This window comes from Gymnogyps californianus, unplaced genomic scaffold, assembly GCF_018139145.2.
Source record: "Gymnogyps californianus isolate 813 unplaced genomic scaffold, ASM1813914v2 HiC_scaffold_86, whole genome shotgun sequence".
NCBI lineage: Eukaryota > Metazoa > Chordata > Aves > Accipitriformes > Cathartidae > Gymnogyps > Gymnogyps californianus.
The window spans coordinates 123,243-140,297 of record NW_026114479.1 but is presented as its reverse complement, the minus strand read 5'-3'; the positions used below and the strand labels follow the sequence as shown (position 1 = coordinate 140,297).

At 39.0% G+C, this 17,055-nt stretch overlaps 1 protein-coding gene across 1 annotated transcript; it reads left to right on the top strand.

The window, feature by feature from the left end:
* Positions 1–339: 339 nt before the first annotated feature.
* On the top strand, positions 340–15,668 carry LOC127029261 (zinc finger protein 366-like). The gene is made up of 5 exons (XM_050914837.1): positions 340–382; positions 2,718–4,044; positions 6,135–6,326; positions 12,119–12,293; positions 14,835–15,668. Exons 2-5 carry the CDS (start codon positions 2,746–2,748, stop codon positions 15,353–15,355), a joined length of 2,187 nt encoding a protein of 728 aa, XP_050770794.1. The 5' UTR covers positions 340–382; positions 2,718–2,745; the 3' UTR covers positions 15,356–15,668.
* The last annotated feature ends 1,387 nt before the right edge of the window (positions 15,669–17,055 follow it).

Below are 17,055 nucleotides of genomic sequence, written 5' to 3'. Positions count from 1 at the left end.
TGGTTTCCTCAGGACTCACATTTTTATGGAATTAAGTTCTGATTAATGTGAAGATCATGCCTCCATTCAAATTAGCAAGGGTTTGCTACCAACATGAAAGGAGATTAGAAGAGAGGCTAGATTTAATCTTTCCTCGATGAATTTCTACATCATGGGGCTTGGCAGTTTGAAGGGAAAAAAAACCAGAAAGGTGATCCATATTTAAACTGTAAATCTGTACTTTCCCTCCCCTTTTAGGTGCTCTTTTGTCAGATTATACAGCACCTCTCTGACTGAGCTGGTCACTGACTGTTTAAACACTTTCCCTTGTAGGCTTGGTCCCATGATGCGTGTAACCGTGGACAGTGGAATAAAACCATAGGCTCAGTGAAAGCAACCAAAGGTTAGTAGTGCAAGGAAATTATTTATTTCTAGTAATTTCAAGCAGTTCTACAGCCTCTGCCATAACTCCGTGTTTCAGATAGATAGACTGAAATTTTGCATAAAACAGGCTGTGGAAGAAGGGAGGAACCGGCAGCCAAGAGACAAGAGAGCAATTTTACACACAACTCACTGTCACTTCTATGTATTTTTGGCAGCATTTCAATAATCTAACAAAGCCAGTAAATAACATAGCTGGGTTCTCAATTGTTATGGGCTTTCTGAAGCATTTTATACTTGCTTTGCTGGGAAAGAATCAGATACACAAGATAAAAGACATTTGAAGGACAGGTCCATACTTTGAAGGGGAGATTTTGGTCTACAAGCATGTTTTATGTTCAAATTGTGTGAGTTTAACATTGCTCAAGATGAATCTTGAAAAACTTTTTTTCCCTTTTGGAAAGAAGTGGAGTCTTTTTTGGTATTCAGAGGATTCCCTTCCCCTTCTCCCTTTTTAATAAGTCAATCCTTTGTATCCAAAGAGTCTTCAAGATCTAACTGTTCCTCATTTTGCCCAGGGAGTTAGGGTGACAAGGAAACATAACAAAATGCATACTCCCTAACAATCCTCTCTGATGGAACACACACACACGCGCTTATATATATATTTTTATATACACACACACACATATATTTGTATATATAGTATGTGTGTATATATATATACACACTACTGCCAATCAATGAGCTAGGGACTGAAAGTCACATCCTGGTATAATTATTAGATACTTATCCCAGTTTTAAGCAATTTTTTTTTTTAGGCTTTTGCCCTATCACAGGTGTTTTTAGAATCATCATTTTAGAGATCCTACAATTTTCACTTCAATTACTATTCCTTCTTTGTGCATTGATTGATCCCTTTGTCTAAAGTTTCCATCTTAAAGTTTTGTCACTGAGCCTTTGGCTTCACACAGTATCTCAAAGATAATTCCACAATCTACTCTATTAGAAGGAAGTAATCTGTTTGCAAGCAGGTTTTTAAGATGCCTTCTCTTGTCCACAGCCTAACTAGGTCAGAGAGATGTGCTTTTATCTATCTTTAGAAGCAGATTTGTCCAGCACGGAGCTTCCTGAAATGAAACAGGAGTGTCTTTAGTACTCTAACCACCTTCATGCACTCCACCCAATATTTCCAAGAATGGTTTTATAAATAGCATCAACATGTCACAGGTAACAGGGAAAATAAGTCTAGTTTTCCAACCTAACCTCCACCTGATTGGACAGATGCATGTACACAGACACACAGACACACACACACACTTTCAGATAAGTGCATCCCTAGAGAGCCAAGACAAAAGGTAGAAGCCTTATTTAAGATGAACCAAAATTCATAATCAATATTTTAGATGAACCCCAAATTCAGGAGAAGCTCCCTGTACAATCAGCGGAATATAAAATTTTGCCAGACAATTATTAATCTGCCTTGTCACACTGTACCATATAAAGGATCAGAGCATTCTTAGGTGCCAATTACTCTGGAGACCTGAGGGGTTGTTGACATTAATTCTATATTTAGTTTTAAAGTGGGGGTTTTGCCCACCTGTTTAGAAACAAACAAAAAAACCCCTAGATTATGTCTGTAAAACTGAAAGTAATTCAGAGAGTGCTCAAAGGCCTTTCCTCCCCCAAATCTGCCAGGTAAATATCTCTGGGATTAAAACAAAGAAAATTAATTAATCTCTGCCTTTTTATTACAATACAAAGTGAGAGAAGCCAGGAAACATGGCGCAAAACCTGATGGTACGCAGTGTCCTTAGATCACTTGGCTGTTGTTTTCTCTCACAGCAGCACATGTTAATGATACAAAGAAGTTTAAAATTTTTTGGTTTGACTTTTCATGTCACAGCCATAATAAATGTGCACATTATTGTTTGTATTGCCATATCCTTTAGATGCACCACCAATTTCTAGAGCCTGTGCATGTACAGCCAAGGACAGGATTTTGCCCACAAATAGCCTGGCTGAATTAAATTAAGCAGAAACATTGCCATACAGATTCATCTGCTAAGTAAGTAGTGTGTCACGGTACAGCATGTTTATGTTGCAAAGATGTTGTATGGGTCAAACTGGATTTAAACCACCAATTCTACCACAGGAAGACCAAAACTTCTTTGTTCTCCACTAGCCAATTTAATTCTGCTTTAAAAGGCATTTGTCTTATATGAGCCTAAGACATCCTTAGTTGCATTTAATTAAAAACCCAACAACCTCCAAACCAATAAACTAGACAATAAAATGTTAACCCCAGGAGAACAGGAAGAAAAAAAGAGATTTGGGGTTTTTTTGTTTGTTTTAAGGAATTTGGGCAACACAGAAAAATGAAATATGATGAAGAATGAAGAAACGAGTTTTAATGTGGACAGTACACGAGCCTCTCCCTTTTCCTGCTGCCTGCAGCCGCTGAGCCCTGTTACAAAGCCACACAGAACGACTCCATTTGGTGAAGAATTCAGACCACACCTCTCACATTTCCACTATGGCCCTCCTCCTCTTGGAGACATGGAAACTTTCCAGGGGTCCTTGGAAGGAGGGTCTCGGAAACGCAAGAGCATGCCAACAAAAATGCCTCCTTCTATCGCTCTTGAGGGTTCCTCATCACCACCAGACAGACCTGAAGATCACAATGATATAGGCTCTTCCAGTCTCCCCTTGGTGTTTCAACAGCCAGCACAGCCCAAATACAGTTCCCAGATGATTGACCTCTGCAACTTTGGTTTTCAGTTCTACAGAACTGTGGAGCACTTTGGAGCCAAGCCCATTAAGCAAGAACCAGTGAAGCCTAATATGGCATGGCCCAGTAGCCCAGCATTCATGCAGGCTCCTTATCCTTATTATCCTAAAGTCCATCCTGGCTTAATGTTTCCTTTTATTGTGCCCCCAAACTTTCATTTCAGGAACCCCTTTCAAATGAAAAGGCCTCCAGAGCCACCCTTCAGGAGGGCTGAAGTAAGAGGAAGTGGTGAAAATAAACAGAAAGTGGAAAGAGTAGATGTCAACCTTCAGATAGATGACAGCTACTATGTTGATGTGGGGGGTGAACAGAAACGTTGGCAATGTCCCATGTGTGAGAAGTCCTATACATCCAAGTACAATTTGGTCACCCATATCTTGGGGCACAGTGGCATTAAGCCACATGCTTGCACCCGATGTGGCAAACTTTTCAAGCAGCTGAGCCACTTGCACACGCATATGTTGACACACCAGGGCACTAGGCCACATAAGTGCCAGGTGTGCCACAAGGCTTTCACTCAAACCAGTCACCTTAAGAGACACATGATGCAACACAGTGACATCAAGCCTTACAACTGCAGGATCTGTGGCAGAGGTTTTGCCTATCCCAGCGAGCTGAAAGCACACGAGTCTAAGCACAAGAGTGGCCGAGAGAACATTTGTGTGGAGTGTGGTCTGGACTTCCCAACCTTGGCCCAGCTGAAGAGACACTTAACAACACACCGTGGCCCTATACAGTACAATTGCACTGAATGTGATAAGACCTTCCAGTACCCGAGTCAGCTGCAAAACCACATGATGAAGCACAAAGACATCCGTCCGTATATCTGCACTGAATGTGGCATGGAGTTTGTGCAGCCTCACCATCTCAAACAACACTCCCTAACTCACAAGGTAAGCCATCATGAGTTGCACTGTCACCTTGCATCGGAAGGTAGCACAAGGATTACAGACTACTAAAGATACACGTACCTCCTTGGAAAGAAGGTAATCAGTCTATAGAGCCTCATGCTGGCCCTTTGCCAGTGGGAGAATTTTATGCAGAGCAAAAGCCCCAGCAGCACTGGCAATACTAGAAGCTAGATGTCTCTGTCAGTCTTAAGAAAGTACATGCAAAAATGTTTTGTTATAAACAGGAGTTAAATTAAAACACCTGTATTACTTCCCAAAATTGTATTCACATCTCTCTGTTTCTGGGTTTTATCTTCAGAATGACCTTCTGTAAAATAATATAATTTTGTAGAGCTGTCTAACCCCTCTGAAATTTTAACAGAAATTTTCTACTGAAAAACAGATCTATTGCTTTGCTTCCCTTAACTGGGAAGTAGGTGGATATGCAGTAGGCTGTATGTATGCAGCAAAAGAAAGTATATTATTACTCATCAGGATTTGAAGAATCATTATAATGAGACATTTAGGGAAAAAAACAACCTAAGAAAAATTCCCCTTTGTGCATAAGTTATCCAGAATGCTAGTTAATAAAAGTGGACAAGCAGGACCATAATCCCAGCCAATTTGTATCAAGTGGCAGTCTTGCCACTGCTGTCAGTAATGAAAGCAGTGTCAGTTTAGATTAGGAGCAGGCTTTGGAACACATCCAAAAGGATCACTTTAAAAAATAGGAAAAATATGTGTTCCATTCAACAATGTCTGAAATTAGTTTATCCACCTTTACAACAATGTTATTAAGACAAGTCAAAAAACCCACACGTTTTATAAAAATTTGCTTCCAGTCTTGCATATTTTTTCCTTTAACACTTGAATTTTGGCTTTTATATGAAAAACAGAAAGCTACAGCATTTTAGTCTAATAGACACATTTTCTTTTAAAACCCAACAACCTCTACTTCCACATTTGCTTTTTCTTCCCTACTACACTATTATAATTTCTGCTCTTTCTGGAAATTCCCTGGTCTTTGGATTTACCATGCAAAATTCTACTAATTCAAAACTTGATAGTTTTTTGTCATAGGAAATGCAATGCCCTTGAGCCTTTAGAGAGCTTCTGCTTCCTTGTCCACAGCTGCAGCTGTGAACATAATTAACAGTACTTAGCTGCCCAAATGTAGCCTCACATCAGATAAGCAGACACTTAGAGTTGCTGTTGGTGTTCACAGTTTTAGCTTTGCAATTAACTATGAAAACTACTTACTGGTACAAAAGTTAATTGCTCTTGGCACTTCACTAGTAAATCCTCATTACCTTCAGCAAGTTATACTCAAACTCTTAAAGTGTTTAGTGGTATATTCATTGATTTTCATAGCATCTAAATGACTTTTTGAGGAGCTGGCAGTTAGACCACGTGGGTGTGACCAAGAATATTGAATTATGCATTAGTAAATTGACCGGATGGCATACAGGGTGCTAGAAATGCTCTGTAAACACCAGATAAAATGGGATCACTCCATTACAGTTAGTGCAAGTCCCACTAAGAGTAAATAGTTTTTTCTCTTCCTTGAATGTAACATGTACGTCCTTATTTGGTGGCATTGCTTGAATACTTCTTGGTTATTTCAGATTATTTTCTATAGCTTTCTTCAAAACAGGGACAGGTCTTTTTTAGAAGCCAATGACACTCAATTACCATAGGCAGGCACTACTTTAGTCTCTTAACTGGTCTTAACTTTTATTCTTGGTCAATAAGTGTACACATTTGACCAATATTTTACATAAGCAGCAGAGTAGGACAGAGGAGCTCTGCTACTATGTCTCACTGATTTGTAAACTTACTGATGGAAACAAAACTCATTATTTCATTAAGCTTACATTTTGTTTTCCCTCTCTGCTGCTCAGATTCTTGTAAGAATTTGCCAAGAAAAAATACATAAGTATCTATTACTTTAGCAAATGACGTTAAAAGCAAAATAATTTATTACCTGCTTTGCTATCGAAGAATGAATAATTCATATATTGCTGTACTGAAGATGAAATTATCTAGAAAATATTCCATCTACAGAATTTTCTGATTTTTTTCTTTTCTTACAGGGTGTGAAAGAGCACAAATGTGGAATTTGTGGCCGGGAATTTACTCTGCTGGCCAACATGAAGCGACATGTCCTGATCCACACCAATATCAGAGCCTATCAATGCCATTTGTGCTTCAAGAGCTTTGTGCAAAAGCAGACTCTCAAGGCCCACATGATTGTTCACTCTGATGTTAAACCCTTTAAATGCAAGGTAAGTGTATCTCCTTTGGTGGCAGAGGCATAAACCCACTGGATATTTCTGTGATGTTATCACCTGGTGATATGGTAGAATTAGAAAAACAAGACTTGCTAACACATTCTACAGTTGTGTTTAAATTAGCATAAAACAGTCTAGTTTCCTTTCTTGATCCAGGTTCTGCTTAGGTAGCACAAAATAATGGAGGTAAATAGCTGTGATTTACTCCCTTCCCCTTCAATATCAGTAACTTTCATCCTCAAATATTTTTTTCCACTTAGCATTTAAATGCCACTGCGGTTTGAGAACAATAAACATACCTGACATTTGCTTAGTACAGCCATCCAAACAGAAGTCTAAGTGCTTAATAGCTTGAAACACTGACTAAACACATAGATCAACTCATGCACCCTGCAGAGGACCATGGAAAAGCAGCAGCCACGACTTCACACAGTGATGCTATGCAACAAACAGATCAGGGAAGGACTCAAAGCTACAGCAAAATTGAACTGCAGAAGGGATTTGAATGGGCCAAATGTAACTACCAGACTGAAATTCAGGGCAGGACATCAGTATCCTAATGAAACGGCCTCTGAGACCATCTGGCCTTTTTAGGATCCTCTGGGAATTCCAGTTTTCTACCTCCCTCCAGCACATTGGAGGCTGACATTCCCTTTCCATCCCCTCTTCTCCCTCCTCCCCATAAACTTTTGAGGCTTTGGCTTTCTTGACTGTGCTCATCTCTAATTTCTTCCTTATGAATGTTTATATTCTTATTCAGTATTGGACACTACATCTGTTCTTTTTGCTGCCTATCTGGTTCATTATTGTAGTCATACCTTGTGAAGTCAAAGGCTGTAGATTTTATTCCCACTTTGATCTGCTCTAAGAGGGCTATAAATATGGAGTGGAGCATATTACCCAGTTTATGCCTAAGTAACTGAAGATTGATCTGGAAGCAATTTCTAGAACTCTTTCATCCAACATCTTTATGGAATTAATTTTATTAAAAGGAGTTGTTCATCAAGAAGCAAAGCTGGATGAAAAAATTTAAATGGAATTATTTTCTCTTGAAAAATGTAGAACTTCAAAATGTCATAGGAAAATATGGATTTCAGTGATAATTTTAATAGGAAAATGTCAAAATGAATCTTTTTTACTTCCTCATTTTGCTTTGATAACTTTGAAACATTTCACTTGGAAAAAATAAAAGCAAAGCCAGCCAGGAACTAGAGTACCAACAGTATGTTTTCCAGCCAGTAACAAAAGCTCTACAGGAACACCTGTTTTTCTTATTTTTTTTACTTCTCTGTCCCTACCCAATGTTTCTAGGAGGAAAGAAACAAGTAAGCACAGTGAACCAGTTTCTCCTATGGCTGAAGGGGTATGAATCAACATCAATGCCCCTGAACAGAGTGGAGATCCTAACTGTAAGCAAAGGGAGAATCAGGAATTGCTCTTTGGCATTAGGAACATCCCTTGCCTCTCTGGCAAGCCCTTGAAAGACTTGAGCAAGTATTTCTGGCTGGTATTCAGAGGGTTAAGGCAATGACCAGATAGCAGCCTTTTGGCACCAAGCTCCTCCTCAGCAGAAGGAAGGATATAGCTGTATGAACAGCCTGCTTAACAATGGCTCACATGTCCCCCGGGAACAGCCTGCAAATAGATTTCATCTTGCTTTCTCTTGTACTTTTCAAAGCTTCCTGTTTTCTCACGGTCCTTTTGTACAGTTTACAGTCTTTCTCCCTCTCCTTCTCTCTTTGAGGAAAGGAACACCCTTCTTATGAAGAAAAAAAAAAGAAAGAAGAAGAAGAATGCAGGGGAAAGAGAGCACAGCAGTAGCCTTTCTACTTCACCACATGCAACAGTTTTCTTTACCTTTTTCTCACAGCAAAAAAAACCATGAGGCTTTCCTATGTGTCTAATCACAGCTAAGCACAGACTATCATCTGAAGTGAGAGTGTAGCAGTTGTCCCTTCTGTTTCCTCATCCAGCTGCAGCCTGGATCTATGTTTGATTTTTCTCTGAAGAGTGAACTTCTCTGTAGCTTTTAAAGGCCTGAGCCCATGCTTCCTCATTTATTTCTGTTTTAAACAAAAACACTGAAGAGTTCTGAAGGAGTTGCACCAACTGGTGCAATAGTGCTAATTCTGATTTGCAGAGGAAGCTCCTATGAAATTTACAGTTGCTTTTAGTGCTGAAGTCAATAATGTTTCAGACCTGTAATAAAGAATGCAATGAAGGTTTCTCCAGCCTAGCAAAATGCACTTTGCAGCAGATGTTTTGAACTCCACTTTTTCCCATCTAAAATCATGGGTTTAGATCAGGAGTCAAAACCAAAGAAAATGTGAGAGATAAGTACTTTGGGAAGAAACAAAACAGACTGACAAATCTAGAAGGGTGATACTTCATGCGGTGGCTTAGGAAGACAAAATCTAGTGTTGAACTAATTCAGCTTTTCTAGCAAACTGTACTGAAGTCCATTTCACCAGCCAGCGCATCAAAGTGTGTTCAGCAGACTTGCAGCTGAGGTCTTTCTCTTCAGGGCTTGAATTTTATTTTGTCTAAAGTAGAGAGCCTAACAAAAGGTCCACAAGTAAACCATGTCGTTCCTGCTATCCCAAGATTTCTTGCATGAGCTTTGCATCTCCCTGAGTACTAAGGTGCTCTGTGGTGACTTCTGCTGGAGCTCCCTCCCATGCAACTGGCTCTGGGTCATCTTTCACACTCTGCTCATCAGTGCTCACACCCCTGTCCTGTCACAGAGGAAGAAAATCTTGTACACCTTCCTAGTTTGGTCTGCAGACCCAGGCTGTTGTTTAAGCACTAGCTGTGAATCCCAGCTAGCTGAGTTGCCATCTTTCAGCATGTGAGCCTGAAACCTGCTCCCTTTGCCCTCTGAATCATGGACATTCATCTGAAACTCATCTTGTGCCTTTTGAAAGGGACATCTTACCCAGATAGATACCATGCCACACAGAGCCATGGTTCTGAAAAACAATTTTCATATCTGCATTTCTTTCATTTTCCTGCCACACCTCTCCACTCTGGTACCTTTTCCTCATGTCTCCAGAGGAGATTTTAGGACAGGAACATATTACACATCTGTCATGCATATTTTCCCTAAGACTGTGCATGACTTTGGGAAATGGAAAAACTACCCCCTTTATTCAGAGACACAAAACTTTTATGCTGTAAGGATCCTTTAGGAAGTCCCCTCTCTTTTCATTATGAAGAAAGAGAAATAAATGTTGCCTTGACAGAAAAAAAATGCTCCTACCAGACCCATTTTACTACTCAATACCTTATAAAGATATAGATTTGCATGAAGTACTCTAGCCATTCACCTGTTCAACCTGATTTTCCTTGATTACCAGTTTAGATAGATAGAGAAATAAAGACCTAGCTATCAGAAAGCAAAAGCTGGTGAGAACACAGGTCAGCCAAGCAGATAACCAGAAGCCTTCTGCTAAGAGGTATTAGAGAGGTATTATTATTGGCATTCTTATAGCCAGAGAAATATTGACACATCATAGATCGTTCCAGCAGCTGTCAAGATATAATCAGCTGGTGTTCTTCCTTGTGAATTTTCTGTGCTCATCAGCGCTTCTTCTCCTCTTTGTTTCCTCCCAGCACTTTCAGAATGTTTTTTGGTGCATTAATTTCACTGAATATAAGTCATCCGGCAGATTAGCTTTCTTTGAATGCAAAAGAGAGACAGTCCTCTTTCCTAAGTGGATGGATGACAATTGGAATCTGATATCTTACTTTTACAAATTAATAACTCATTTTCAGTGGCTATTCTTTTTTCTTTTTTTTTCACTTTGCTGATAAATTTATTTTCTACAATGTTCATTTTAGCAAAATCACAGAGAGCAAATCACAGAAGAGAACTAATGCAGCTGAAGTAAATATTTTTTTTAAAGCAAGTGAATATTTCCGGTCTTTTCCTTTTTGCAACATTGACTCAGCTCTAGTTTTTAGTTAAAAACAATACCACTGCAAATTTTTATATTAATGAACTGCTTCCATTTTCCCTCAAGAGATGGTTTTAAAAGCAAAGGATACAGTACTACTTCACCGAGGATCATTCCACTACCTACATTTCATCCAGATATTCCAGGTGATGACTTTGTGAATTTGAATCAAAAAGTACTGTAGCAGATCTTCTGTACTACCAAAATAAATTAAATCAGAAGTCAGATTGGACCAAAAATTTGGTGTAATCTCAGTAATTGCTTTTTAATAATTTTCTTCCAGATGAGTACACTGCTTGATCTAAGTTTCAGTTACTCAGTAATGGTGATTCTGGCTCATATAGTAATAAAGATCATAAAAAAAAAAAATTCTGATGGTAAAAGTATTTGTCTAAAACCATTCCAAAAAAAGAGCCTAAGTAGAAAGCAAATACAGAAGTTTGCAGAGGATGGAAATAACCACTTGAATGTGAATAAAATTATAAATCATGATAGGGAAAGACCAGAAGACAAGTAAGACTAGAAGCTTGTAATAGTGATGCCAAACTCTCACGTCTTGAATCATAGAATCAGAGAATCATTTAGGTTGGAAAAGACCCTTAAGATGATCGAGTCCAACCATTAACCTGACACTGCCAAGTCCACCACTAAACCATGTCCCTAAGCACCACATCTACATGTCTTTTAAATACCTCCAGGGATGGTGACTCCACCACTTCCCTGGGCAGCCTGTTCCAATGCTTGACAACCCTTTCGGTGAAGAAATTTTTCCTAATATCCAATCTAAACCTCCCATGATGCAACTTGAGGCCATTTCCTCTCATCCTATCGCTTGTTACCTCAGAAAAGAGACTGACACCCACCTCGCTTCAACCTCCTTTCAGGTAGTTGTAGAGAGCGATAAGGTCTCCCCTGAGCCTCCTTTTCTCCAGGCTAAACAACCCCAGTTCCCTCAGCCACTCCTCATGGCACTTGTTCTCTAGACCCTTCACCAGCTTCGTTGCTCTTCTTTGGACACAAGAATATATTTGATTTATAAGGGACCAGACTACAAAAGGACCCATCTAGATAAACAACAACAATGAAAAAAACCCCTTATTGTTTCATCGAATGGAAACCTGCACGATCGATGGCTCGAGCTATCAGGAACACGCTTCAGGGAAAGCTGAGTCATTCTTGCAGCTCCATGACTGTTTAAATTCCATCTTACTCACCAGAGACACTGAAACACAGAAGCTGGTAAACAGAAGATAAGAGGATCAGAGAAAAATGGGGGAGCAAAAAAAACAAAAAAAAAAGGAATTTCTTTTTCTAGCTTTAAGCAAAATGTGCAGCCATTTCATTTCTGCTTAAGGAGAAGTAATATTCTGCTTGACTGTTTCACAGAAATCCTTCACTGGTTTTATCTTGTATCTCCATCTCTGCCTGGCATTGTTCTTGATTAAAGGCTAGATTTATAAACTACAAATGAAATGGTTCACCAGGGCAGAAAGTTATACTTTGAATTTCATTCAAGTTAAGAGCCTTTCAGGTTACATAATTAAGCCCCTCCCCTCCTTACAACATTCCCTGATTTTGGGGAATCCTTGACTGTGTGTCTCTCCCAGTCACCAAATTTAAAAAAAATGGCAGCAGTGTAGAAGGCCCTAGATAGATCAAACTTAACCACATATTCTTGTCTGTAGGTTTTTTGTCTGTATCTTTGAAAAATTGCAGCCAGAAGCTGCCAGGGTTCAAGTTGAGAAGGGTAGGTTCTATTTCCTTTTAAAATGTTCCACCTTGGAAGTACCCCTATGAACAAATAATTTTCATTTTTACTGTTTTTTACAGCTGTGTGGAAAGGAATTTAACAGAATGCACAATTTAATGGGACACATGCACTTGCACTCAGACAGTAAGCCTTTCAAGTGCCTCTACTGTCCCAGCAAATTCACCTTGAAGGGGAACCTAACCAGGCACATGAAAGTCAAACACAGTGTCATGGAAAGAGGATTTAATTCTCAAGGTAATATTTTTCAGTTATTCTCTGAGAGGTTTGAAGGCGCATATCAGTAAACCCAAATGGGCTTTGTACCACAGATCTATGATCTCATACCATAGATCCAATGCGATTGGAAGAGACTGAATCCCATAAGCCTGGGAAGTTGTTATTAAGTATCTATATTACTCCAGTGCTATGGTTCAGAGATCCCCAAGGTAGTGACCCTTGTCTCAGAGACCTTTCAGACTAGATATCTGATGACACAGAGGTACAGACCAAGATGGAGTAGTAGATGGAGACAAAATGAGACAGTACTTGTGAGCACAAAGGAAATAATTTTAGTGCACTAAGTTGCTGTTGTCAAGTGTTAGGGAAAATATAGTCAGTAGTATTAGAGCAGAGGATTTATCAAGCCATACCAAACGTTCTTGTACTTAAGCCCAGGGCTGCCCATTACTGTGAGGAAGGTGCAATATCCACATCACCGCAGAGCTTCTCCCAGCATGTGGGTACCCCTGAGACACAAATGGGAGTGAGCTGGTGGAGACTCAGCCTTAGTGAGACTGTGGCACATGTAGTTGGCCAGGGGAATGATTGGAGGACATGGCTGAAATTGCATTGATCTTCCTGACTGAGGGTGTAGTTCTGTTATTTTTTAATAAATTTTATAGTTGGGGGGGGGTTGATTCCCAGATGCTGACAGACCACAGCCTAGCAGCCATGAACAAGCAGACATTTTTCCCCAGACACATCTGGTTAGGAGTTTATAGTTTTTTTCTCATGTTTGAGGTACATCCCCATGGTTTTAAACATGGGGATAAATCGTAAATACATTCAAAGCTGACAAGCAAAAAATCTAGAAGATTTCACAAGTCTTGTTCACTGCTTATTGAATTCTAGTCTGGAATGGGAATGGAAGCCCAAACGGCTCTACATCCAAGAGCCTTTCTGCTTAAGATATGTTTCTTCTGTGATGTATTGACATAGCTGATGTTAGATAAAGGCCATAAGCTCAGACCCAGTTTACAAAGAAGCATGTGGACAGGAGGAGACGCTCCTCCCTCATCTCAAAGTATATGGTTTTTTGACCACTCAGGGTATCCTGCAAAGCATTTCCTACCTCCCACCCACCACATACACTTCCTAAAATCAGCCTCATGTGTGCACACATGCCAATGCTATCTAAAGAAGTGGGGGAATTAGGGGGGATTGTTTTGAGAGTTTGAGTATCCAAGATATTTTGTTTGTTAAGACTTTCTGGATAAATAACTCCTTAATGGGTAAGATTTCTTGGTGTTCTTCAAATTCAGGCTTTAGGGCAGCCTAGCACATATGGAAAACACATACTCTAATGACATTTGGGATAAAATTTACAAAGATCCTAACAGATAATAATATAAATGGCTTTTTTCCCTGTAAATCTCCTACAGCATCATGCTAGTTACACAATTACTTGTAATTGAAGACAGCCTAAGTGCTTTTCAGTGTACAGAGATTCTTCAGCCCTTGAGGCTTATCAGACATAAGACAATTTGTGAGGGCTGCCACCTGCTCATGAACCATTTTAACAAATACAACCTGTTGCAAAGTAGCAGCTGTATCTAGTGAGGCTGCATAAATCCTGCAGAAACTGGATTCAGTTACTGAGGGAAAAAAACCCCAAAAGTAAGCAAGTAAAATAGTGGCTCTTATAGATTTTTGCTATTGGGTGAAATCCTCACCCCAGTACTGTCATCTTTGTTTTAATTAAGATGGACTATGCCTGCAGTGTCTGAATCTTCTTCTGTGCATCCTGATGGTCAGAGTACATTTAAGTCCACAGATGCCTCCTGGGTAACGTCTGGGTTTCCAGCAAGAGGAACAGAAAGGAGACGCTCTGACAAATATTAAGACAAACTAGATCCAGGACCACACTCAGTTTTATACTGCATAACTCAAAATCATCATTTGATTATAATGATTTCTTCAAGCTGAAGCACTATCATCTAGTGCATATAGCTTTTCAGTAGCACTAGATGAGAGAGGAAAAATCAAGGAGAGCAGAGGTTGTAGACTGACGAGACATGGTTGTGTTTTCATTTTTAAAGTAGTAACTTTGAACCAGAGGGTCCATAGAACAAATACGTTAACATGTTTTTAATCTCTTCCTCTCCTCTGGAAAAAAATGTACAAAAACTGGGACTTTGATTATGGCATGTGATGGTTTAGATCAAAGTGTTCATTTAAAAAAAAATAGGAAGGAGGAAGTGGGTAGGTTCACTGGCAAAAATAGTTTACAAGAGGCCAGGATACTTCACTTTTATTCCTAGCTCTCTCATCAAGTGTCTGGCATGTACAGCACAATGTTTTGTGTGTCCTGACCTGGCTGTGAAGTGGATACAATAGTACTTCTTTTAACAGCATCTCAAAGGAGATGTAAACAGTAAAGTAGTTGGAGATAGCTGGGTGGAAGACAAAGGTAAAATATTAAATAGAAGGCCATCTCATGTTTTTTAACCATGTATCACATAGTAAAATTTGCTATATATAAATTGTTCCTTTTCTCCCTCCTCAAACCACTACAAGGTTTTGGAAGAAGAAGAATTTCTCTGTCCCAGACAAATGTCTTGAGAAGCTTGGAACAGGAAGAACCCTTTGATCTTTCCCAGAAAAGCCAAGGGAAGGGAATCTCATTTCATTCAGATGGCGAGAGTGCAAAGGGAAGCTCATGCCAGGAAGAAGAGGAAGACAACTGCTATGAGACAGAGCATTACAGCCCTGGCATGTACCATCACAACAACAACAAGCTGTACGTGGCTCAAGATCTGTCTGGCAAACCTGAGTGCATGATGAAGGACTGCAATGAGAAGGAAGAAATGCTAAGTGAGGGAGGACTGGAGAAGAGAATAGGAAATTCAGACAAACAGGAGAGCCAAGGAGAGAGAGACCTTGCAAACAACAAAGAACATCTCAGTTTTAGATCCTTTGAAAAGGCCAGACTTGGCCATTCTCTCTCTGATTACTTGTATTTCAAACACAGGAACAAGAGTTTGAAAGAATTACTGGAAAGAAAAATGGAAAAACAAACAATGTTTATAGGCATTTAAATGGACATTTTAAAACAGCTGGAAAATTGGAACCAGATAGCTTTTAGCATGAACTGTAATTTACCAAAGCCTGGAAGTTTGTTGTAGTCTTTAGAAATAAACAAGCCAAATGAATAAAAATAATTTAAGGTAAAACACATACATTAAAAGAATAAAGCAGTCCAAGGTCACCAAGAAATGCAATAGATATTGAACACTAACATTTTTATACTTATCCAGTTGATGTAAAAGCAGACAATGGGGTGGGTACAGAAGTTTATTTTCCTTTATCTGGGGTGGTAGAGACTTATACACAATTTTCTAGTTATCAAAAAGCAACATACTTTAGTGTTTGATTTATTATCTGACTAAATATATACGAACATTTCTAACCATAGGTCTCAAAAAATCTGAAAATGCTAAGTATTTCACAGTATAAGCAAGAGTACTGTTAAATATGGTGTGCATGAAAGTGCTGTCACTCTCAGAACTAACACAATCCAAATACTTTCATTTACTGAAGTTACTGTTTTAGTTCAACCACTTACTTACAATGAGAAATGGGAAACAAATTAAGAAGAAATGCTAACATCTTGTGAGATAGTGAAGTGCAACTCTGCAAGGCTTTGAAAGGACTGGAATTTGTTATGGTCACAGAAGCTTTTCCTCTGACACAAGAAATGTTCATGTTTTGCTATGTTTCAGTCAGTATAGGAGTATTCAGCACTTCTTCAAGTGAAATAGCATGGACTGCATTGACATTTTGTTCTACTGTCTGCTCAGACCAATACATTTAATCAGCAGCAGCAGCAGTGTGTAGCATTTGTAAGTCTTGCTGTAATTACACATAAAGCAATAAGAGTCATTTCATTGAGAAAATGATGTAATTTTGCCATTTATCTATTCAGTTTATCTTGGCTAGCAAGGATGATTTTGAAATTCCCAGGTCCGATCAGATTTTATTTTAGAAGGGATGCCAAAAAAGAGCCCTTACAGGGCAAGCAGTACCTCACAGAGGAAAACTGTTTTTAGATTTCCTCTTATCGGAGTCAGAAATTTTCCCTTATTAACATGGCTTGACCAGTAAGCTCCAGGCCTTTCAGAAGAATTCTATTAATGCAGTTTTTAATGAGTCATTCCCAACTTTTCATCCTCTGATTCCCATACAATTATATGTTCATAACAAATATATATATACAATTATATGTTCATAAAAGCACATTCCATTAAGCACATTCCATTAATTGCATGAATAGTTTGACCAGCACCTTGATTCTTGCATCTTCAAGATATATGACAAACAGCCCCAAGCCATCCTGTTGCTTATAAGGAAATAAAGATTTAATAAGTAGTTTAATTATTCCTATGTCATTTTGACATCCCAGCTCAAAAGGTTAAAACTTATATATATGGTACATCATTTCCAAATATTACTTCGTTCTTCACTTACCTGCCAAGATCTTGATTTGAAATACCTTGTTATCATCATGCTCAATATATAGCAAGTTATAATTAAATATTAAGTCATATACTTATGGCTTGCTAAGGCTAGAGGCCTGTAGCTGCAGCTCTCTGCCATTATAAGAAACCTCTCACCTTACAGAAGTAATTCTCACACCTACCAGTTAATCAGCATTCACAGAGCAATAGTCCTTATTCATCATATAAAAACTGGGTTTGTGTAGTCCGAGGTTGCAGAAGATGGTTTCGTTTTTCAGGGC